This window comes from Gracilinanus agilis, chromosome 6, assembly GCF_016433145.1.
Source record: "Gracilinanus agilis isolate LMUSP501 chromosome 6, AgileGrace, whole genome shotgun sequence".
NCBI classification, from domain to species: domain Eukaryota; kingdom Metazoa; phylum Chordata; class Mammalia; order Didelphimorphia; family Didelphidae; genus Gracilinanus; species Gracilinanus agilis.
This window is the reverse complement of record NC_058135.1, coordinates 213997312-214022492: the sequence shown is the minus strand read 5'-3', so window position 1 is coordinate 214022492 and position 25181 is coordinate 213997312. Positions and strand designations below refer to the sequence as shown.

The 25181-nt window shown below is 35.4% G+C and overlaps 1 protein-coding gene across 1 annotated transcript in view; it reads right to left on the bottom strand.

Moving 5' to 3' along the window:
* The window catches only part of TBC1D14 (TBC1 domain family member 14), a 123475-nt gene that overhangs the window by 28974 nt on the left and 69320 nt on the right, over positions 1-25181 (bottom strand). Inside the window, exons 3-10 of the mRNA XM_044682408.1 lie at positions 19220-19338; positions 17372-17454; positions 15962-16079; positions 14496-14602; positions 6878-6958; positions 5418-5512; positions 3311-3382; positions 2485-2613 (exon numbers count right to left, since the gene is read on the bottom strand). Of these exons, the coding sequence (XP_044538343.1) occupies positions 2485-2613; positions 3311-3382; positions 5418-5512; positions 6878-6958; positions 14496-14602; positions 15962-16079; positions 17372-17454; positions 19220-19338 (804 nt within the window). The remainder of the gene's footprint in view (positions 1-2484; positions 2614-3310; positions 3383-5417; positions 5513-6877; positions 6959-14495; positions 14603-15961; positions 16080-17371; positions 17455-19219; positions 19339-25181) is intronic.

Genomic DNA, 25181 nt, shown 5'->3' with positions numbered 1-25181 from the left:
GAGTAGACAGTCTTATGAGAGGAGTAACTCCAGTCTTATTTCCATCGTTGCCTCCCTACCACTTAAAATAACTGGTGCTAGAACACACCTTTGCCCTACAAAGAAAGGATTAAAATAGGAATGGAAGAGAAAAGGTCCCTTTGTTTGCTGAGGAAGAAGGGGAGAGACTCAGGCAACTTGGTTCCAACAACTATACTTGAAGATTAATGCAGATTACATTTTAACTTATCTTTTCCTTGTTCAAAACTCCCATAAATTTACCTCACATTTTCCTTTGACAGAATCATGTCAGAGAATATGGTAAACTTTGCCAGTTTGGACACCACTCTCTTTAAGCTAAAAATGGCTTGAACATGAATTAATGTTAAATTAAGTTCCTGATACATAAGCTTAAATCACAGAGTAAAAAGCATTAATGTTTTTTTAAACCCTTATCTTCTGTCTTAATAACAACATAGTATGGAAGGGCAAAGTCTAAGAAAATGGGATTAAGTGATTTACCCAGGTCATAAAGCTAGGAAATGTCTGAGCCTACATTTGAACCCAGGTCCTCTTGACTCCAGGCCTGACACCCTATCCACTATGACACAGAGCTGCCCCTTTCAGCATTAGTATTGATATTTTTCTTCAACAAGTTCAATTTCACACAAAAGCCAAACTAGTTGTGTGTATACCTGCAAATATCTGTCTTTCCAATTTATTGGCATAATTATTAAATTTAAGACATCCAAATCCCTCACTTTCTTCTCACTGGAGCATGGTAGAAACTTAGAAGTCTTTGAGTTTAACCTACTTCTTTATTGCGGAAATCAATTCTACAACCACTAACCCTAAAAGATAGCCAAACACTTAAAAATATTTACCACTCTAAAAGACGTTATAAAACTGAGAGCAAATTTTAAAATGAGCTAATTAAAATAGAAATGATGAACATACTGTAGAAGAAATTTTTTCAGTTGGAAATGTTTATGCAAATGAGAAATAAATTTTAAAACTAAATAATAGCAACTTTGATAAAATTCTTTAATAGCACATGATTTCAAGTTGGGAGAAATGATAGGGAGGTAAGTTATTCCCACACTCTTGTTCTATGAATGAGGAAAGTGAGTTATAGAAAATAATAAATTTATTGTTTAAGGTTACCCAGCTAATAAAGGGCAAAGCAAAGATTGAAATCCAGGTGTTCTGATGGTGGATTCTCTGAATTTCCCACTACATAATACTAAATAACTGACTTAGTCTAATTTTCACCTTTTAAACTTGCTTCTTGATAGTTAGCATATACATAGTGCTTCGAGGTTTTAAAATGCTTTAGAAATATATACTCACTTTAGTCTCACAACAAAGGTGCTTCATACATGAACTGATGCAGAGTGAAATAAGCAGAACAAGGAGGACATTATACACAATAACCAAAACATTGTGGGATGATCAAATGTAATAGACTTTGCTACTAAAAGCAATACAGTGATCCAGGACAATTCTGAGGGACTTATGAGAAAGAATGCTATCCACAGCTAGAGAAAGAAATGTGGGAGTAGAAATACAGAAGAAAAACATATGATTTATCATTTGTTTATATGAGTATATGATTTAGGGTTTTGGTTTTAAAAGATTACTCTATTACAAAAATGAATAATATGGAAACAGATTTGAGTGATAATATACGTATAACCCAGTGGAATTGCTTGTCAACTCTGGGAAGGGGGAGGGAAGAAGAGAGGGAGACAACATGAATCATGCAATCATAGGAAAAAAATTTTAAATAAACTTTAAAATAATTGAATAATTAAATAAATAAAATAATTAAAAAGCCATAAGAAAAGAATAAATGTAGATCAAAGGTTAAGTAACTTGTGCAAGGTCAGTCATTCAGCTGATAAATATATGAGGCTAGAATTTGAATTTGAGTTTTCCCTGATTCTAGGTCCAGCACTCTAACCATTGTGCTGCAACAAAGTTAATAACTACTTATATTTGGATATAATTGGATCTCTTCCCACTATTTTAAAAAAACAATATAAACCAACAATTACACTTTAACTTCTCAACTCTGCATTAATTTTCATTTCTTAAAGTGAAGTTTGGAAACTGACGATAGATAGAATGACAATTCAATGATAGACTGAATACCCGGAGTAAAATGAAAAATTTCTAAATTTCTAATCAGATTCATTCCAGGTCATTCACAATTGAAGTAGAACCATGCTACTATTCTCTCTTAACAGAGTTCTGTGGTCTTCAGTACAGTATTCAGTCTAATTTTGCCAACATTTATGATCTACTTATCCTACGTGTTACTTCTAATAAATGCTACTGAATAATATAGCTTTTTTGTAGCAATAAGCTGAATTACTTAAAGTCTTGACGCCTCAAAGCAGACAGAACAAGAAGTATAATCAACAAGAAAAATTATTTCTTTGCATACCACTGATAAAGAGAGAACATTTCATAAAATGTCTTGAGCAACGCTAAAATACTCACAAGGCCATGGTCCACTCGAAAAAAAGCCATTTGACAAGGCTTATTCAAAAGATTAGAAAATGCAATAAAGGCATCTGCAGTATCTAAGTTCAGAATCAACACTGCTGCTATAAATGACATGCCCTGAACCTAAAAAAAAGAAAAAATACAAAACCAGTATCAACCTAAACATATATGTATGCATACATACAGAGTGTACATTTTTTCAAGATGAATTAAAGTTGAGTGTCCTTATGGCTCAAAATCTTTCTCTCTCCAATTCAACACATTTCAAGGAGAAATTTAACAGCCATTTCCCATCTACTTCTCTCCCCAAACAATCTCATTGCTAAAAAGCAACGATTCTAGAATAACTTAGTAGGTAGTATTGAGATGGACCAGGAGCCATAATCCTAGCCAATCAATCCAACTTTCATCTGTTTTGGCTCTTTTCTCTAATCCTTATTCATATTTGTTCCCATTCCCTATTATGCTCTGTATGTCCCTATTATTTATCCTGACTCCCTGTTTTTTTTTTAACCTTAAACATGAACTGTAAAATAGGAGTCAAAAACTCTTTTTCACTGCCTATTTGAATCCCTTAACTGTGTGTACTTTATCCTGTCATTTTTAACATTTACCATGAGTAGAGGAATCTGTAGCAGAAGTTCTATATCCATGGCTAACTATGCAAGTCGGGTCAGATGATTTATCAGTAGACTTCTCATTCTCCCTCCTTATCCAAAAACAAAGAGGCCATGAGATTTTCTTTTGGAATATGTTACCAAAAAAGGTTCCATTTCTATTTGGATTATACCACCCCAAAACACTGAAGAACTTCACTTACATAACCAACATCCGGTCTGTAACAAGTATAAGCGCCCAAAATACTGTGCAACATGTCATGATATGGACCACCCTATAATAATCAACATACCAAAAACAATACATGTGTAAGTATGGTTAGTATTGGAAATAACATTTTCCACATGGGTTACCAGCAGTCCATAGTTAAGCCTATGAAGTTATCTAATAAAATCTGGAGCCTAGCTCCTTTAGAAAAGCAGTGGGTTAGATTTGAATGTTGTTTCTCCTATTTAACTATATGATTTTTCAGAATAAAAAAATCTGTGTCTAAAATATACACATAATGAAGATGTGTCTTGTTTCATATTCTGTTTCATTTTAAATTCAGCTTCTCTCTGTTTCTTATTAACTTTCAATGAGTTTTTGCCTGTCCTTTTTTTTTTCCGGCATCTCAGTTTCTCCTTCTTTTCCTATGTAGCTTACTGTCATGAAAAGGAGGCACAATTTCAGACGTTTAACCCTTTGGCTAATCCTGTTATTTCAAAATACAAGAAATCATCATTTTGCTCCCCTCCCCTTTGGTTATTACATATTACTGGCATTCATTTACCATTTAGAACAGGGGTGGAGAACCCACACACAAGTAAAAAGCAATAGTTTGGTAAGATTTCTTTGAAAGAAATATCAAAAGGTCAATTCGCTCACTTTCACAAGTATCAACAGTAGTGGAAACAAAATTTTATTAAATGTGGAAAGCAAAAAACTCATTTAAGTACAAAGTAATAAGCTTATCACTTGATCTGTCCTCCTTAAGGTAACTCTAGATTTTATCTCTAACCTCCTCCAAGAAGTATCTTAAAAAAATTTTTTTTTTAACCCTTACTTTCTATCTTAGAATTGTTATTAAGTACTGAATTCGAGGCAGAAGAGAGTAAGGGCTGGGCAGTTGGGGCCAAGTGACTTACCCAGGGCCACATAGCTAGGATATGTCTGAATCCAGATTTGAAACCAGGACCCGCTATCTCCATATCTTTTACAAGCATTTCTCTCTTTCTAGAATCTTCTATTTCTCTTTTTCCAAGGATTTTTTACATTTATATTCAAATATGCTCAGATAACCCCATTTTAAAAAAATTCAATTGTCCCTAATATTGTCTAGCAGCTTCTCTCTGACATCTTTGCTAGCTATGTAAAAAATGCTCCTCAATTTTCCTTGGTAGAGCTTATCTGTATTTCAGTTTCAGCATACATTTTTCAAAGCTGTTACTTTTAGTTCAACGTAATGAAAATATATTGGCTATGTGATCTTGGAAAAATCAATTGACTTCTCAGCACCTCAAACAACTAAGAGTCTAAATTGAAGAGACAGTACCAATTTGCAGATGTACAGAAATTACCAATGAAATCACAGGTCCATATTTTAAAAATGAGAAAAAAGAAAGAAAAAATACAATAGGTTAGCTCTCAAACAACAATCATTTATTAAGTATCAGCTATGTGCCAGGAACTGTGGTACAAGAAAATAAGCCAAGGATGGTTAGGTTCAATAAATATAATTTATATAAAGAAGAACTTACTACTTGGGCCTTTCACAGTACCAGACTCATAACACTACCTCATAAAGATCTGGATAGAATTTAAGTACCAGCCAGCTACTCTCTGAAACATGTTGTCTCCTCTATTAAAATATGAACTCCTTGCAGATAGGGACTGTTTTTACCCTTTTTTGTAATGTGGGTGTTTAGTGCACTGCCTGGCACATAGGAAGCACTTAATAAGGGTGGATTGATTAGCTTACTCTGAAAGCATTTAAAACCACTATATCCCTGTTCTACAGACCCAAAAGGATGTGTAAAATTATACATTTCAAAAACTCAGCAAACCTCTGGTGCACCTATCTAATGCTAATCACTGCTTAGACCCTGAAACATATAAACCTAAAATGTGGTGAAGGCAAGCAAATAAACATGTCAATAAGTGAGCATTAAAAACGTTACAAGTAAAGGGTTTCTATATCATTAAAGAGAATATTTCAAAACTGAGAAGTATTATGTTCAGATATTTTATTGATAAAAATGAATAGTAAATCATCTTCAAATTTTAAGCAGAAACTACTGATGTAAAAGTAAATAATATATACCACTTACTTGTTGGAAAATACAGAGATTAGGAAATGTTCTAGAAATATCCAGTTTGATTAGTTCCAGACTGGCTTCTCTGTCAGCCGCAGAAAAACTTGCATCTATCAAAAAATGAAGAATAACAATGTATATAACAAATATATTTATTAGTGTCAGTTTTATAATTGCACATCAGTAAGATACACTTACTAATCATGCTGTAATAATTATACTTTATATCAAGAATGATTTATCTTAAAATGTGATAATGATTACTTTTTTAAGATTAGAATTATCCTCTTTTCATCCTGCAAAAAAAGAAGAGGACTAAGATCTGAGTGAAATAAAGTGAGAATCAGTGGGCCAAAATAAGAATATAGACCTTTCTAATATACTATACTACCTGCATATGAAACTATGTACTACACAAAATGAGTTTAATACAATGTTGCATTTTTAATTAAGAATCAAGTGGATTTACAGCTTACTTTCCGAATCAAGGAACTTTAAAACCCACTATTATTGGAATGTTGTGAGATATTTCCTAGTGCTTAGAAAATGAGAGATTTGACAAAGTTCTTCATTAGCTATAAAGTTAAAGGGACATAATACTAGTATTTTTAACCATTAAAACTGAACACTGGCTAGAGTTTAAAATAAACATGTTCTGACTCAGAACCAGTTACCCAAATCTACTTGTGACTAGGATCTCAAGTGTTTAGCAATTTGTTCACTTTCATCTCAGATTTTCTTTACTATCATTTTTAACACTAACAAAATCTTAGAACTAAAAATGTTCAAGCGTTAAACCAGGAAAATGTAAGCACTACTCTAATTATGCTACATGGAGAATACTATACCAATATAATTCACATTGCAAATCCTAAAACTATTGTCAGTTAGGAAACAGCCCTTGTACAAAACAGCACTGTACCGAAGCTACTTGAAATAATTAATTTAAGAGATTTCTAATTTACTTTGTTACTCTGGGCTCAAATCTCACACACAAACATATCTTTGAAATAACAAAACAGTAATGGCACACTGTCTTAGAAGACTTATAAAAGTGTTTTAATCATCTATGTAGTTTTAGTTTAAGGAAGTACCCTATATTTCTCTAGAAATCAACTCTATATCTTAAAGCTCTAGTTGCCATTGCTAATGCTATAAATAATATGAATAAATTTAAAAGGGAAAACTACTGGTTGTACACCAAAGCATGCATTCTTAGACATGAAAATTTCACCAACAACCAGAAAGGCTATGTTATATTTACTATAAAAAGCTTTATTTTCCCATTTAAAAATCCTTGTTCCTAAATAGTACTGTGGATATTCTTCTTTAATCTTTAACAACCTTCATAAATTTTAGGTTTTTTCTAAAGAAAAAATATTAAAATCCAATTAAATAAATAATTTATTTTGGGGGGGGGGTTCACACTATTAATGGCAGTGTTAATTGTATGCTAAATTCATATGCAGACAGACCTTCATTCTCTGCTTCAGAAGCTCCAGTACTGAGAGACCGCCACTTTTCCTTGGCTCGAGCTAGGCAAATGTCATAGAGTTCTGAAAGACAAGTAAATTATTTCTAAAAACCACTTAATGAAGTGAGCAGAATCAGAAGAACAAGTTAGATACTAGCAGCAATACTGCAAAGATAATCATCTTTGAAAGACCTAGTATTTCTGATCAACATAATTACCAACCATAATTCCAAAGGACTTATGATGAATCATGCTATCCACCTCCACTCAGAGAACTAGTGGACTTGGAGTACACATTGAAGCGCATTTTCTTTTCATCCTTTTCTAGAATATGGCAAATTCTGACATTTGTTTTGTATGACTACACAAATTTTGTAATGCATTTTGTTTTTCTTGCCTTCTCAATGGGTAGAAGAGAGGAAGAGTGAGAAATTTAGAAATGAAAATAAAATTTAATTAAAAAAAACACCACCAGTTGCAAATATTTGAGGGAAAAATACTGACAAATATTTCCTAGTATTAAATATATTAGAATAAATAGACCGAAGTTTAACTTTTTAAAGCAGCCTAAATCGTTTTTTTTATTAAAACACTATTAAAAAGAACTAGCCTCAAAATAGAGTCCATACTTTCAAGTCATACCAATATGATTAATTTCCTCACCCTAACTAGAAAATAAAAAGAACTTGCTAGTCTTCTACTGTAGGTTTCTTCCTTCCTCCTAATTCCATACCAGTATGGAAAGAGGGAGAGGGAATATAGAAGAGTTAAGAGCATGCATCTTACTTCCCTAAGAGAATTCCATGTAAAAATCATGTATGATACACCAACTCTACAAAAGTATAGAGCAAGGAGCAATGCAGAGTATATTGCACATAAAGAAGTATAAATCTCAAGGCTGAGTGTTGTCGTACAGAAAAAGAAACATTCAGACCAATATATTCTAGGAAAAGTTTAGGAGGCAAAAAATAGTTTCAGTTAGAAAGCTAAAAAAAAAAAAAAGCCAAAAAGCCTTTATGAAGGAGGCAGCAGCAGCTGATGAGCCTTGAAGGAAGAGGACTTCAAAAGGTCAAAATGGGAAGAGGGTTAGCCAGCACCGGCAAATAAAGGGAAGAAATGACAGGAAGGTAGGAACCAGCTAGGAGATGAATTTAGATGGTACAGGCTGTGTATAAAGAGGAGTAACATAAAATATAGCAGGTTGGAGGTGGGCTGCCAGAAGGGTTTTCAATATTAAGTTGTACTTTATCCTATTGGCAGAAGAAAGAAACTGCAGGGATAGGGTCAGACTTGTGCATTAACAAGAATATTCTAGCAACTAAGTGAAGTCTAGAAGTCAAAGAAAGAAGCAAAATGGCTTGTAAATGACAGATCACTGCAAATGGAACTAGTAAAACAACTGAACAAGAAAACAACTTCCTCATCACACTAGAGGAAGTCAGAGTACATTAATGATTTATTCTTTATTCTAAATAACTTTTCAGTAATTATAAGAATGAAATCAGTCATGGTAGGGAATAGAAATGTACATTTGTTGCAATTACTAGCTAAGATTAAATTTCCTATGCATTTTCACAATTTATTTGTCTTGATGAGATATACAAGACTGGGGCAGCTAGGTGACTCAGTGAATAGAAAGCCAGGCCTGAAGACAGAAGTTCCTGGGTTCAAATGTGGCCTCAAACACTTTCTGGCTGTTTTGCAAGTCACTTAACCCCCCATTGTCTAGTCCTTACTGTTCTTCTGCCTTAGAGCTATTACTCAGTAATGAAGAATGGATAAAAAGAAGGGAGGTGGGGAGGGAGGGATGGAGAGAGGGAAGGAAGGAAAGACAGAAGGAAGGAGGGAGGAAGGACATATAAGACTGATCAAGAAGAGAGGAAGACGGTAGTAGATATAACAGAGAAACAGTAGAAAAGATGATCAATTGTACATGTAAGATAATATCTAAAAAGAGGCCAGCAATAAAACCCATACTCTTAAATATCTGTTGTTCCAGATATCTATATGCAAATGAACAAGGCATGAGGATTAACAAAGTTGATTCTAATATGAATATCATTGAACACTTGGTGGGATGGGATTGAGGACTAAATGATAGTTCTGGAAGTACTTTATTAAAAAGGGAACAGAATATAGAAAAGGGAAAGGTAAAATAATATCATACATTGAGAAGATGTACTCCTGTGGCAAAATCCAGCAATTCAGAGTAGGGAACCATGATGGAGAGAAGCAATATTAGGCAGGGGACATGGAGAAGGAATTAGATGAAGAATTAGATGAAGACAGAAGGAAGAATTACTCTGATGAGGAAAAGGGTAAGAATAATAATAGTTGCCATTTACATAGGACTTTCACAGTGCTTTATATATATATATATACATATATATATATATGTTTGTTTGTTTTTTTTAAAACCCTTGTACTTCGGTATATTGTCTCATAGGTGGAAGATTGGTAAGGGTGGGCAATGGGGGTCAAGTGACTTGCCCAGGGTCACACAGCTGGGAAGTGGCTGAGGCCGGGTTTGAACCTAGGACTTTCTGTCTCTAGGCCTGACTCTCACTCCACTGAGCTACCCAGCTGCCCCCCTGCTTTATATATTTTAACTCATCTAATTCTTATGACAATCCTGTGACACAGGTGTTATTATCCTCATTTTAAGGGAGAGGAAACTGAGACACATAAAGAGGATAAATAAATTGCCCAAGGTCACATAATTAGAATTCAAACTCTGGCCTTTCTGAGTCCAAGTCTTTTGCTCTACTCACTATACCACCTGGCTGCCCATTATAACTGCCTTAAAAAAACTAATGGGTTTGTCCAGGGAATTCAACAAGCAATTCAGATCTTAAATGGACATAAATACAAAAGAGCAACCCAATCTTCTAAGTACTGGGTCAGGAGAATTAAGAATAAGGATGAACCAAGCCTAATGATGAATGCTAATGAGGAAAGCAAAGGGTTTAAATCCATTGGGAGATGATAGTAGGTGGCAGAGAGAAGGCTAAACTACTCAACTTTGATTGTTCTCTTTTTTTAAAAAGGAGAGGGAGGGAGCAGCTAGATGGCTCAGTGGCTAGAGAGCCATGCCTCTAGACAAGAGGTGCTAGTTCAAATCTGGCCTCAGACTCTTCCTACCTCTGTGACCCTGGCTGGGCAAGTCACTTAACCTCCATTGCCTAGTCCTTACTCATCTTCTGCCTTGGAACCAATACACATTAACTCTAAAATGGAAGGTAAAGATTTAAAAAAAAAGTGGGGGGGGGGAGAAGTAAAGAGTGAAAAAAAAGCAGAACCAGGAGAACATCATGCACATTACCATCAATATTATATGATGATCAACTGTGAAAGACTCAGCTATTCTCAGCTATATAATGATCCAGGACAATTCTGAAGGACTTGTGACAAAAAATGCTATTCACCTCCACAGAAAGAACTGATGGAGTCAGAATGCAGATCAAAGCATACTACTTTCATTTTAGTTTACTTGTGTTTATTATTTTGGAGTTCTGGTTTTATATGAGTACTCTCTCTCACAACAATGACTAATATAGAAATATATTCTGTTTGATAATACATGTGTAATCCAGATTAAATTGTTTATCATCTCTGGAAAGGAGGGGAGGGGAGTGAGGAGGGTAAACAATTTGGATCTCATAATTTCAGAAAATGTATGTTGAAAATTGTTATTAAGTGTAATTGGGAAAATAATTTTTTTTTAAGGAGAGGGGAAGGTTTGGCTTGGAGAGAGAACAAAAATAGGAGAAAATGGAAAGTGAAGGTAATTAACAAGATATCCATCAGACAGCACCTAGCTACTTTTAATGATCTCAAGTCACGAAGTCCAGAAGAACTATTTTCTAGAGTCCTGAAGAAACAGGCAAATGTAATTGCTGAGTTCTATAATCTTCAAAAGATTGTGGAGAATAAGAGACAGAAGCAAAGAAGGTTAATGTGAAAAATAAAGATGGTGGAATTTGAAAACTATAAGCCAATGATGAACTTGATATCTATTTTATATCTGGCAGTTATAGAAGAAATTAATAAAGGGAAGTTAAGCACATAAGAAATTAAACAGTAATTACGAAAAAGTCAATGTGGCTTTATCAAGAAGAGCTTGTACCAGTACAACCTTATTTTTTTCTGACAGGGCAACAAAGATAAATCAGAGGAATGATGTAGACATGGATATGGAATTCCTCAAAGCATCTGAAAATGTTATAAATGTGAATAAAATGAAACCATATGGGCTATATGACGGTATGGTAGGTGGATCTGGAACTGGTTGAATAACTAAACCAAGAGAGCAAAGTAGTCACAAATGGATTAACATCAAATTAGAGGGTGGTCATTACTGGGTCATCCCTGAGAGATATATCTTTCATGCTACACTATTCAACATTTTTATCCATAATGTGGATGAAAGCATACATAGAATGCTTATCAAATCTACAGATGGCATGAAGCCTGGAGGGATAATAGCTAACATGATGAATGATAGGATCCAGAACTATTCTGACAACTTAGAGCCATAGGCCAAATGAATACATTTAATTAAGTGGGGACAGATGCAAATGCCTACATTTAAGTTTTTTTTTTTTTTTTAAATTTTTTTTTGTTTTTAAAATCCAACTTCAAAAGTATGGGAAGAGAGGACTAGACATAAGTTACTGTGTAAAAAGGCCTGAGTAGACTGCATGCTCAGTATGCATCATCAATAAATATAACATGACAACAAAAAAATGCATGCTGCATTAGGTGAGGCAAAGCAGTCCCAAAAGGCTTAACTAGAGACAATGGTAGAAGTTACAAAGTGGGAACAACTAGGTGGTTCGTTCAGTGGATAGAGAGCCAGGTCTGGAGGCAGTGCATCTTGGTTTCAAATCTGGCCTCAGACACTTCCTAGCTGTGTGACTTTGGGGTCACTTAACTCCAAATACCTAGCTCTTGCTGCTCTTTTGTCTTGTAATCAATACTTAGTATTAATTCCAAGACAGAAGGTAAAAGTTTAAAAAACAAAAAAAGTTATAAAGTGTTAAGCATAGGAAAAACTTCTTATCAGTTAAAGCTATCCAAGAGTGAAATGGTCTGTCTCAGGAGGTGGAGGAATCCACCATACTGGAGGTCCTCAGGCTAAGCCTGGATGACCATTGTTGGAGACATAGTCCAATTCTATGACTCTAGTTCTGTTCAAATCTAACTTGGATTATATGACCTCTGAAATCCTTTCCAGGTCAGGTTCTGTGTCCAAAACAAAGGAGGAAATAGTTTTCTCATATTCTGCTCTGTCCAGTGCCCTATTCAGTTCTGGGGACCACATTTTAAGAAATACAGATAAGCTGGAAAACATTCCAAATTAAGCAACCAAGATAGTCAAAGAATTTATACAGAACTGACTGAAGGAATCAGGAATATTTAGTTGAGAGAAGAAACTCAAAGGAAAAAACTGCTACTGTTTTCAAATAGTAGAAAGTCTATCATATGGAAAAGGAAGTAGACTTATTTGATAAAGGGAAGAACTAGTGGCAATGTGGCAGAGACAGAATTGGTCTTAATGTAAGGGAAGCCTTCCTAACTAATAGAGCTGTCTGCCACTGAAATGGTCTGCCTTGGTAGCTTAACAGGTTCTCTTTTAGTTTGAGAAGAAGCCTGATGTTGCCTTGTGGATTATAATGCAGGATGGACTGTTGGTCAGCTATGGTATAAAATAGGAGAGCCTCAAAGGTTCCTCCCAGCTCTGGTGAGCCCAATATGCCCTGTATCCTCAAATTTAGAGTCTATTTAGAGCCCTTTAGCCTTAATGTAAAAGACCAGTTCAAATGCAGAGCACTCCCAAACACATTCCATGTCCCTTAAATGAAGTGTTTTCTCCTCAATCTTTTTTTTTCTATCTTTGTTTTGACATAGTTGACACAACAAAACACAGAAAGGAAACCTTTCCTTTTAAAGTACATGCCCTCAAAACCAGGAGGCAAGACAGTTTAAAAGCAGTTGTATAATGAACTATCATTATGTAGGAAGAAATGATAAACAGGAGGAATTCAGAGAAACATGGAAACATGTGTATAAACTGACATAACCAGAATCAGAATAATAATATACACACTGAATACTTTTTATTGAGGAAACTCAAATTCAGCCTAAGTACTCAACTTGAATCCAGGAGAGTAAATTAACTTATCTTCACTAAAAATTGGTTTCTTTTCCCCCTCTCCCATTCTGGTAATAGCACTATAATCTTTCCAGCTCCATAGGCTCAAAATGTCAGAATGCTCTTTGCATAGAAAGGGCAGTGAAGGAAAAGGAGAAGCCTTCTAATGCCTTCTTATCTTTCCATTTTCATTGCTGCCCCTGCAGTTCATGTCCCCATTAGTCTTGGACTTTTTCAGATTCTATCTGCCAGCTGTAGCATCTTCCTATGCCAAAATATCCTGAATTCCTCCTATTTATCATTTCTTCTTACATAATAATAGATTATTATACAACTGCCTTTAAACTGTCTTGCTTCTCAGTTTTGAGGGCATGTACTATATTGCTTTTATTTATTTATCCCTAACTTCTCTCCTAATGGGCAGTTTTGCATATCCAACTGCCTTTTGGGCATCTTGAATTCAATATATTCAATATAGACATCTTCAATTCCATGTCCAAAACTGAACTCATTCTCTTTCCCCAAAACCTTCCCCAATTTTTAACTTCCTGATTACTATGGAGGGTAATACCACACTCCTGGCCACCCAGCCTCACAGCCTTTCTGTCATCCACCCCAATCTGGTATCAAGCCCTGTTGATTCTACCTTCATAAAGTCTCTCACACATCCTCTTCTTTCCTCTGTCACTGGTACAACCCTGGGGTAGCTCACACCTGGACTATTGAAATAGCTGCTGGTGGGTCTCCCTGCCTCAAGTCTGTTCCCACTTTAAATGACACCAAAGAAAAGACATTTCCATCTGCTCTGTTTGTAATTTAAAGAGCAAGAGGAACTTCCCATCTGACCTGTAATTGCAGCCTTCCATCTGTGATGCTCCTCATTAGAATGTGAGCTCCTTCAGAGCAGGGATGATGGCAGTATTCCAATGTATCACCAGTGCTTAGGACAGTGAGCTCACCTCTAAGATGTATTTATCTTGGGTGCACTGAGCTCCTGGAGGTCAGGGACTGTTGTTGCCTCTCTCTGTTTCCCCAGTGCTTGGCCTAATACCTGGCATACATAAAATGCTGAATAAAGGCTGGTTGACTTGAATGGAATCCATCCTGTTGTCCCCACTCTCCACTCACAAGACAATACGTTTAAAAGGCTTCAGAGTCTTTTAATAGGCCTGTGATAAATGATCCTAATGAAATGAAATCCTAATCAATTGTAACTTAACTCTAGAAGTAGCAGATAACAGGTGGAGAGTAGATAGTTTTTGCTGAAATGTCAAGGAACAAAGATACCTAAGCAAAGTTCAAAGCTTAGCAACTCTGATCCTCAAGCTCAGTTCACTGTCACAGTAGCATTCTAAGGATCATACTCCCCAGTTAAATTTCCTAACAATACACTGGGTGAGGCAAGGGAAACATCTTGATTTGAAAGATGAGTTATGTGCACAGAAGTAAAATGGCAGATACTCACCATGGGTAATATTCAACTCATTCCCTATTGCCAAGCTCCAGACTTTACCTCTCACGCTTGGAGGAATACCCTGCCACCATAATTCTCGAACTTTTCGAGAACAGCACCTGGGTAGAAATGAAGCATAAATTCAAACCATAACTATTTCAATGCCTTTTTAGTACTTTATATATGTATATGCTATAATTAAAGATAAACACATCAGCTGTGGTTACCTAAATATGAGCAGAATTAATAAAACTCCAATCTGATTGTTAAACTGATAGTAGAGCTATTTGGTCTGTGGCTTTAACAAAGACATCAAAGTATTGTTGGCTCTAATTAGATTGTAAAAATAAAATACATCATTTCACTCCAAAGTTACAATCTGAACAATTTCTATAATAGTTTCTACTATTGTGCATTTATACAGGCCACTGAGAATAACTTGGGTATTGTGCATAAAACCTCTTCCATCTGGGCACAGGAAGGCAAGTGGCTTTGAGACTCTAAAAGGAGTGATCCTGTAAATTATTAACTATTTAGTACTCAAACTAGACGTTCTATTCGCAAATACTTTATAATATCTCAAAGCATTATCATATGTATGATCTCATTTGAAACTCAAAACAACACAGAGAGGTAATTCAACAGTTGATTCATCTTGAAAAGGTTTAGACCAGATGGCCTCTAAGGAAGCTTCTTAATCTAGAATCCTATGATTATCACAATTTCATAAATCGAGAAACTTGGGTTGGTAAGGTTAAGTGACTTATGACAGGTAATACAACAAAGGAGTAGTAGTACAATCAGGAATAAAATGTTGGTACTTGGATTCCTAGCATATTGCCCTTTCTTTTATAATACCCTTCCAGTCTTGATTATGGTGACAAAGTTGAAATAGTCATGATTAAATCTTGGGGCTAGGTGGGGGGTGTCAATACTAGTCCAAGGTAAGTCAAATAAGTAACCAAACCAGTTCCTGAATACAGGTCTTCTGACTCCAAATCCTAAGTCTGTGTTGGCAAACCTATGGCATAGCTGCTGGAATGTCAGAGGGAGCTGCTCCCCTCCCCCTCTCCACTCACGCCTAGGGACATTTCTCAAATGACCCATCCCTCTGCCCAGCAGTTCAATGGGAGCACTTCCTCTCTCCCTTGTTTGGGGTTAGGAGGAGGGGCTCATATGTGGTGTGAGAGTTGCAGTTTGGGCACTCAGTCTCTAAGATCTCTAAAAGGTTTGCCATCACTATGCTATGTTATTTTCACTGTACTATGAAGGAATCCAACAAGTTAGAGAATGATATTTTAAATAGTATGTAACCTAAAAACAGGATTCAGTGCTATTAAAAATTAATTGCTATACATCACTTAAAATCAATAAGTAACAATTAAAAGATTTTCAATTAAAAATATGACAGTGAAAATATCTCATCTAGTCTAAAGATATAGTTTTCAATTAAACAGTGATTTTCCTTCTTTTCTTACATTGTTTCCCAGTTAGGTAAAATTTCATTGTTCCAAATCAAGACAGCATTTCCGATGCTTTCTTCCAATCGACACCTCTCTTCCTGTTGTTTTTTCCTCCTCTGCGCTTCTTTAAGCTCTATATTTTTAAAAAGAAAATAAACACCAATTTATAACTATTAGGCAATTTCAAAAGGTCTATTCTATAAAATGAATGTAAGCAAGACAAAGTCAGAGAGTTAACAGTCATCCTATGAATGTGCTTGAACATTATTAATAATTAATGCTAATTTGTTATTTAATTTGCTATATTAATTTAATAATTATTGTTCATCAAAAAAGTGCACAACAGATGTCTTTTTCTCTTTTTCTCTTGTCTAGATTCTTAGTGTTCTTACGAGTACTTCTTCAAAGCATTTTCCACTTTGACAGTTAGTGCTGAGAGGGACCATAAAACATTACCCCTGCTGAAATCTCTCCTTTTACAACAGAGGAACCTGAGGTTCAGAGAGGCCAAGTGATATCCAAAGTCATACAATAAATTAATGAGAACAGTAGAACTAGATGTACATCTCATCTTCAATCCCACATCTTCCCATTATACCACTTTATCTCCTTAATTGTATCAATTCAAGGAGACAGGTTTATTAGCAACTATAATGGGGAAAGACATTTTAGAAATAATATAGCTAATACAGATCAATTCAACAAGCATTGAACAAACACCTAAAGGATTCTGTAAGAATCTAGAGTTTGGGTAAGAAGTTCCTGCTCATAAGGAGCTTGCAGTCTAATAAGACAATAAAGCACTAATAATTATAAGACACAATATTATACATATATTATATAATAAGTTCATTGTAGTTGCAAACACACATGTTAATAATATGAGCTCTAAGAGGAAAAGCTACTACTGCCAGCCCCTTGGTGAGGAAATAAGGGGCAAAAAATTTTTAAAGGGGGTGGTCATTTAAATTGGGATCTAAAGATAATGAGAAAGCATAGCTATTCCAGGAATAAGGAACAATGTGAATAAGGGCCAGAGGTGGCAGGTCTTATAAATGCTTGTGCATAAATAAATGATTTCAATCATAGAAAAGGAAAAAAGATACACAAATACACAGGCAAATAGGCAAAAAACCACCATAAGGGAACAGAGTGAATAACTGAAAAATTGATCTTTTTAAATCAGGTGCAAATTTAAATTTAATTGGATTTGTTTTTCTTTAAAGTTAGATTCATTAGACATGCTTTAAAGGAAGAAGATGTGGGGAGGAAATTTTCCACCTAAACTTTTACAGAAAAAACCACTGAAATATACATGAATCACCAAGTTCAATTTTCAGACTCCAAAACTTAAAAGGAAAATACCAAAAATGGTTCATTAAATTCTAAAACCTTAAGGAGACAGGTAATGAGGAAAAACTCTACCTCTTTTTTTGGCCTGAACCACCATTTCTTCGTATTGCTGTCTGTGTTTCTGAGCTTCTTCTGCTGGTTTTGCAGGGAGATTTCTAGAGAGAAAAGGATTTTCCACTGTCTTAAATAGCAAATTCAAGTTGTGCTTGCCAGGGGAGGAAGAAGAGGTATGGAACTGAGAAGTATTAATTCTTTAAAAGATGAAAAAACATAAAGGCTGTAATTTAATTGCATTTATAAAATTAAGGAGGTAATTTTTGTTTGATAAAGAATCCTTAAATTGGCCTTTCGGGAAGTTTTATGTTTGAATTACTGCCAGTCATTAATCCCACCAATATCCTATCTGACCATTTTTTAAATATGGAGAGTTTAACACACAGTTTGCATATGTGAGCTAAAAAAAAAACAAAAGCAAGGCAAGTAATTTGTTTTTCATCTGAAGGTAAACTTTCCTAGCACTTTATCTGGAAGGTAAAATTAAAACTTACTTGTTAATTTATTATTATCATATAATACAAGCCATAATAATAATCAAGAAATGTGTGACATTTGAGTTATTTCATTTCAGGGAAGAAAAAAATAGTTTATCAGTCATATCTCATTTTATATACTCCACCACTTAGCCCACTTCAAGGTATTCTCTATTACAAATGTTTAAATTATTTAGAAGAATTGGAATCTGCTACATGAGTAGGACAAAACAACTTATCTTCCCTAGCAAATTTCACATGTGCTGTACATAACAAGGCCATTCACTTTTACTGATGGATCATACTGTTACCATAATAAATTTTTAAAGTTAAAAAAAATCAACCACCAAAACCTAATGAGGACATCAATCATTAAAATTATTAATACAAAATATGCATACTAATACATTTCTATTTTCATTATATTTAAAGAAAATTTGGAGGGGGGACCTAGATGGTTCAGTGGATATAGATTCAGGCCTAGAGACAGGAGATACTGGGTTCAAATATGGTCTCAGATACTTCTTAGCTATATGACCCTAAGCAAGTCACTCAATCTCTATTGCCTATCCCTTTCCACTCTTTTGCCTTAGAACCAATACATAGTATTGATTCCAAGACAGAAGATAAGGATTTTAAAAAAAGGATGATTTGGATGCCTTAACCAGAAGCAGATTTCAAGATAATTACCAGTAATAAATCAGTAAAAAAATGCAGAGTATAAAAACACACAAAAAATTGACATTTCCAATTACTGCTGTAATAGAATCAGCTGGCTGTCAAAAATGAGTCACATTTATATAGTGATTTTATAAGACAGGGCATCAGATCAAAAACTTTCAGGACAAAACAGTCTTTAGAGATCATTTTGTGCAACTCTTTTTACCTTACATAAGAAAACTGGAGCTCGACAACATCAATAATTCACTCAAGATAACAATAAATAAATTATAAGTAGAAAAGACAATCTAGATCTGCAAATTCCTCATCCAGGGTTCTTCCCACTCCCTCATGGAAGCTCACCTGAAGACTAACTGGTGCCATCTCTTTCCCCCACGTCACAGAGTTAGGACATAAGTCCAGGTTCTAGAACCACGCCCTATGTAACTTTTTATTATTATAATATATGCCAATTACATATAATATTACTATTTCAAAATAAGCCTATACTGTAATATATATGCCTCATATTAATAAAAATAAATGCTATGTGGCAGTTTTGAAATTCATTCTATTTACATAGTTCCCATAGTTATAGAATATCATTTTAGCAAGTGAACCTGAAACCTTTGTTGGGGGCAGTTACCAATGGCTTATATACCAGTTTCTTCCCCTATGAAACATGGTATAAATAACATAATGAAAGGTACAAAATCTTCTTAAGACTTACGCTGGTCTGTCTTCTAAGATAAGAGCAGTGGTGGAAAGTGGTTCAAAATCAAGATTTTTCCTCACATTCTGTTTAGGAGAAAGCGGTTTGTGAGGTCGTCCAGCTTCTTCTTCATATTCCTATACCAAGAAAACAGCAATTAGTAGATTATAAGTACAAGATGATTATTCTCAATGAAGGAAATAGAGTTTTCAATTAAATCATTTGTCCATTATTAAATATTTTTAATCAATCAAGTCATAATACAATGAAAATTTTTGATATTGCAGATTGAGAAATAAAATGCTTTATAATAAGAACACTCAAGTTAAAGTTTTCTAAAAAAGTTCATCAAGTGGGAGAATTCTTTCTGATTTGTAAATCTGCAAACAATTGTATGATTTTTGTAAACCATAAGAGATCAGTGACAGAGTCATGAATCAGGCCTGGCATATTAGCTAAGCCCACTGCTGCATTCTTAAAAGAAACAGAGAGCAGGTCCTGGAGCACATTCAAAAGAGCCTCCAGGAAACCACAACCACTAGACATGCTACCTAAAAGGTAAGATGGCTGGGGTTTTGGCTCCCTGAAAGGCAGTGGAGGCTATGCCAGGAAGATCCCAGATGCAGTGAAGACAATTTAACATACTTATATAATAATAAGAACCTCTGTTACCAAATTAGTGAATTGTTCATTGAATAAGAGTAAACACAAAAACAAACATCTTCATAAGGAAGAGAGGAAGAATTTTGAACAGGAATAAGTGGAACAGTTAGAACTAAGTATCTGCCTGAGGAATTTAACCTTTGGGGCATCCTTAATTCATAGCAACATGCACAAAACCTAGAGTATGAGTTGCAGAAGGAGAGAGGTAACACTTGGTAACTGCCACCTTGAAGAGCTTATAACTTTGTTGGGAAGGCAACTCAAATACAAATAAAATTAAGTAATAATTCAAGATTTAAATAACACTTCACAGCAATAGCAAAGCTGTTACAAGGTAGCATTTACTTAAAGGACCTCTGATGTCTTTTCCAACTCCGAGATTTTTATGATTATACAATTCAGTGCCCAAAACATTTTTCTAATCAATTTTTTTTAAACCCTTGTACTTCGGTGTATTGTCTCATAGGTGGAAGATTGGTAAGGGTGGGCAATGGGGGTCAAGTGACTTGCCCAGGGTCACACAGCTGGCAAGTGGCTGAGGTCGGGTTTGAATCTAATCAATTTTTGAATTTATTTCTCCAGCAGGTAAAGTGAGAGTCAAAAAGGGAAAGGAAGGAAGATCAAACATTCACATTTTCATACAGGCAGGTTGTAAAAATATCATATGTGCTATTTTGCATATGGGGAAACAGAGATTTAAGATAACTTGCTCAAGGCCACATGGACAGCAAATAACAGAGTTGGGATTTCAATCTAGGCATTCTGATTTTAAATACCCCACTCTTTCTACTATATGATACCATTCAAAGATAAAAGATAAACAACAACAAAAAAAAAGGGACCAGGTACCAAACAAGTAGACAGGAAGTACCTTTCCAGTCACCTCTGTTTACAACCCTCCCACCACCACCAGAATACTAGAAAAGGAGAATATTACTAGAGAGAAGGTAGTACAACATATTTTATGTATTCAGCACATGCTTAATTTATGAAATGAACTCAATAGGAATATGGAAATTATCCCTATCCACATCTTCCATGTAGCTAAATTCTAAAAGATTTATATAACCCCCAGAGATTGAATTTTGACAAAGAATTCTCAGATTCACAGTTCTTCGTTTTCCTATATATTCCTATACATCCTATATATTAAATTTAGGCATTTAAATCATAGGTTTTAAAATCACAAAAGCAAAACAAATTTTTAACATCACTTAGGCAGACTTCCTCATTTAAGACACTTAGGCCAAGTGACCTAGCCCAAGTCACACAGCCAGTCAAAGTACAGCAAAAAACAGAATTCAAATATCCTTCCAATTCTATATTCTTTGGGCTAACTACTACAATTTGCAACAAAGTGAAAGTACTGGCAAAATAAAGGCACTAATTATAAGAGCAGTTAATTGTTCAATAGCATTATAATGCACCATCTGCTCATATCAACAACATATTAGCATACAAAATAGATTAGACTATATTCAGGTATGAGGGAGGAGTTGGAAGAATCACTCCTTTGTCAAAAGTGACCAAATTAATATGGCTGAACCCTTCACTCACTCAAAACTTCTGGCCTCTGGGCCCCTGATCATTAGATTTCCACCACCTAGATGGTCTCTATTTCTCTTCCCCATTTCTACCTATTGACATCCTGTCCATCCTTAAAGACCCAGTTAAAATGCTACAGCTTCCCCAATCCAACTTCCTTCTCCCCCAAGCTAACAATGATTCATCCCGCACCTTATTTCTTAGAACTTTGTGTTCTTCTTAGGTGATAGGAGGGGCCTTTAGCTAAAAGAAAAGGGTCATGGCAGATGAAGTAACTTCCCAAAAGACTTTAATGGCCTTAGGTCTTCTGACTCTAAAAAGTCATCTTTACAGAAGACCACTGTGACACTTATTCTTTGGCATGCTTTATCTTTCATTTTCTTAGACTGAGCTCCCGCCAAGGACTGTGCCAAATGAACACAATTCTCTCCTAGTAACAGGCAGTGTGGGATAATGGATACAGAACTGGCCTCAGCATTATGAAGGCGTGGTTCAAGTCCTGTCAAATATAGCTATATGACCCTGCACAAGTTGACTGAGCTCCTACCTCCACACACTTCTTACATTAAAGTTGTAAGATGACTTGCTCAAGGTCACACAGGCAGTAAATATCAATCCAGGCATTCTGATTTGTGGCAGAGTTGAGGATCTCCTGCATTGATCCAAGGAGCTCCTCTCCAGGAGCCCTCAACCCTGATACAATCAAAGATCTTATAAAAAATCTCATAGTATCTAACACACATTTAATAAGTAGGTTACTAGGTGGTAGGGGAAGAGGTCAGGCAGTTACCGGCAAACACAATCACAATATGGAAAGATAATAGCTTAACAGCTTTAAAGTAGAGAAGACAGTTCTGAACAGCCTGGAGCTGTTCAAGAGGAAAATGGGTGTTAAGTACAATATGAAGGGCATAGACACCACAAACATGATCCACTGCGTGGAACACTTCTCAGGGTAATCTATGGCACTGGAATCCTTACTGTCATCAGTGGTAGACAGTAGGAGGAAGTGCCAATCAAGTGACTCCTGAAATTTTACGTAAATGTGGTACCATAAGTAAGTCTCACTATAGTTATATTAGTATATATAATCCCTTCTAAACCTACCCAAAGTGGCATGCTATTGGCCAGTGGGGATCTCCATCATGGGCAATGCACCACCAGAGCATCTAGTACCAAGGTACATAGTCTCTGCCAGGTATAGATGAACTCAATTACTGTAGTACACATACCTGCCTTTGTCCTTTGAGAAAGAGAGCTACTGATCCACTCAGGCCTTAAGGTTCCTGATGGAATCTAAAGAGGCCAGCTATCAGATCTAAACCTGCCTTGAGGCTTGTCCCATCTTGTAGATGGCCCTTGGTGTTCCTTTTTATATTTCTAGCCCCAGCCTGCTTCTAGCTCTTTTACCCACTCAGTCAACAGTGTTAGGCAAATGTGCAATATCTTAATCCATCTGATGTGTTTTTTTCTACTCCCCATAGAAGATTAGCAAAGTAACCCTCAATTCTGTCAGGGTTAATTGCTTGATTGTGGGAAGGGGGATACTGATGAAAAAGAATAATCCTCAAGACTCTCTTCCTCCACTGGGACATTGACCCAGTTTGCAGGTTTGTCCTTAAAACTCTGCTTTAACTTCTTGTGATTCCCTTTTAAGAGAAAATGATCAAATTGACTCTTTCAAACTCTCTCTGCCCAAATTTGTATTCTTCTGGTTCTGTGATGTGGTTCTGGCTTTATTAAATTTCTTGAGAATTAATTCATTCTCCCTCTAGCAAGAAGAATGGCAGATTTTTCAAGCATTCAGATGTGTCAGCATGTCTGTTTCTCTATGGAGTACATAGAGTCTGAAACTTGGCTCTTCCACTCTTGCTTTATTCTCTCTGCTTCCTACATGAAGACTTTCCAGGTCCTTCATCTGCTAGTGCCTTCTTTGCCCCTATAAGCCTTTTTTTATTTTATATCTCCTTAAACCAGTGATCCCCAAAGTGGGCACTACTGCCCCCTGGTGGGTACTGCAGCAATCCAGGGAGGCAGTGATGGCCACAGGTGCATTTATCTTTCCTATTAATTGCTATTAAAATTTAAAAAAAAATTAATTTCCAGGGGGCTAAGTAATATTTTTTCTGGAAAGGGGGCGGTAGGCCAAAAAAGTTTGGGAACCACTGCCTTAAACATTCACATGCTGTCACTCCTTAGGGCATTTATATAAGCTCCTTTAAGACAGAGTCTATTTCATTCATTCACTATTTTATATTTCACCTATGTCTTTGGATCCCCAGTATCTAATACAGTGTCTGATCCATAGCAGATGCATAATAAATTTTATTCATTGATTTTTTAACAAATTAAAAAATGAAAAATTCTTACAGTGCAATTGAAATCCTTCTCTAAAAGAAAGGGAAAAGAAAATAAAGGAAATTCTAAGCATAAAGAAGAGAACTTATATAAAGGACTGTAAACAATCTAGTTTGACTACAGCATAATACAAATGGATGGAAGTAACATAAAATCAGAATAACAATAAAGGGTTGTGCCATAAAGGGAACTGATGGAATCTAATACAGTATGAAGGATACCATTCTTCACTTTATTTCCTCCATGAATTTTTCTCTAGTAAAAGCAACATATATCTTCTTTCACAACAGGATGAACATGGAATTGTGTGTTATATAACATGTACAACCTGTATCAATATATCAATATCTATGTATTTTACTCGCAGTTCTATAAGTTTATCCACAAACTGTGGAGGATTTTCTCCTATTTCCTGCGTAAGCTTTTCAAATTTTGTCCAAGTACCAGGTCTATCTGAACAAGCTCTCAATGTATTAGTATTAAGAACTGCCTCCTGGCTTGGCACAATCTTGCATATTTCATTTCATCATTAAAGTCCCAATGAGGGTTATTCTCAGGCCAGTGAACTGCACCCCCATCCTCACTGGTAAGCCTGATGATTTTATCCTTTTCCCTTTTAGTTAGTAACTCATGTAGAAGATATTCAAAATCAATCCAGGTTGGATCAAATTGCCTGTATATCTTTCTCTAGTTTTTTTTTTTAATCGCAGCTATAGGCTTCTCCTCAAAAGAAGGAATGCTGTGCTTAAATCCCTCCATATCCTGAATAGTAAATGGTTTGTGGTGCCTAATAGTTACTAATTCGTTCTTAGGGTTAAGGGTTGGTACTTCTCTTAAAGGGAATAGGCTAGGGTAGGTATCTTCTTTCTTTTGGCTTTTAATGTCAGGTGCCTTGGTAGGAGAATTAGAAATAGTAGGAGAGGCAGGTTTAGTAACCCGAGCAAAAATTTCATTCTGTTTGGAGATAGTTACATTTTGATGCATTATAATTTTAGTGATTTAAGAGATACTATCTTCAATCTGAGCAACTTTAGAGATAGTTCATTTTGTTGTATTATAGTTTTAGCCATTTGAGAGATACTTTCTTCAACTTTGGAGATAGTTTCAATTTGGTGGACAATAGTTTTTGTCAATTGTGAGATGCAATCCTCGAGATATACAACTCTAGCCTCCATGAATCTCTCTTTCAGTTGTTTCCTTTTCTTAGTAAAGATTAAAGTAAATACTTGATACAGATGGTATCTTAGAAATAATCCAAACAGAACACATACTCCCATAAGCGATATTAACCAGAGACAATCCAAAACTGTGAGATATAAAATCTCAGTGAAAGTCCCAGGCATTGGAAGTTGTCTGAGGTAAAAAGGCACTACCTCCTTCACTATCCATACCATGTTATCAAGCAACATGGTTA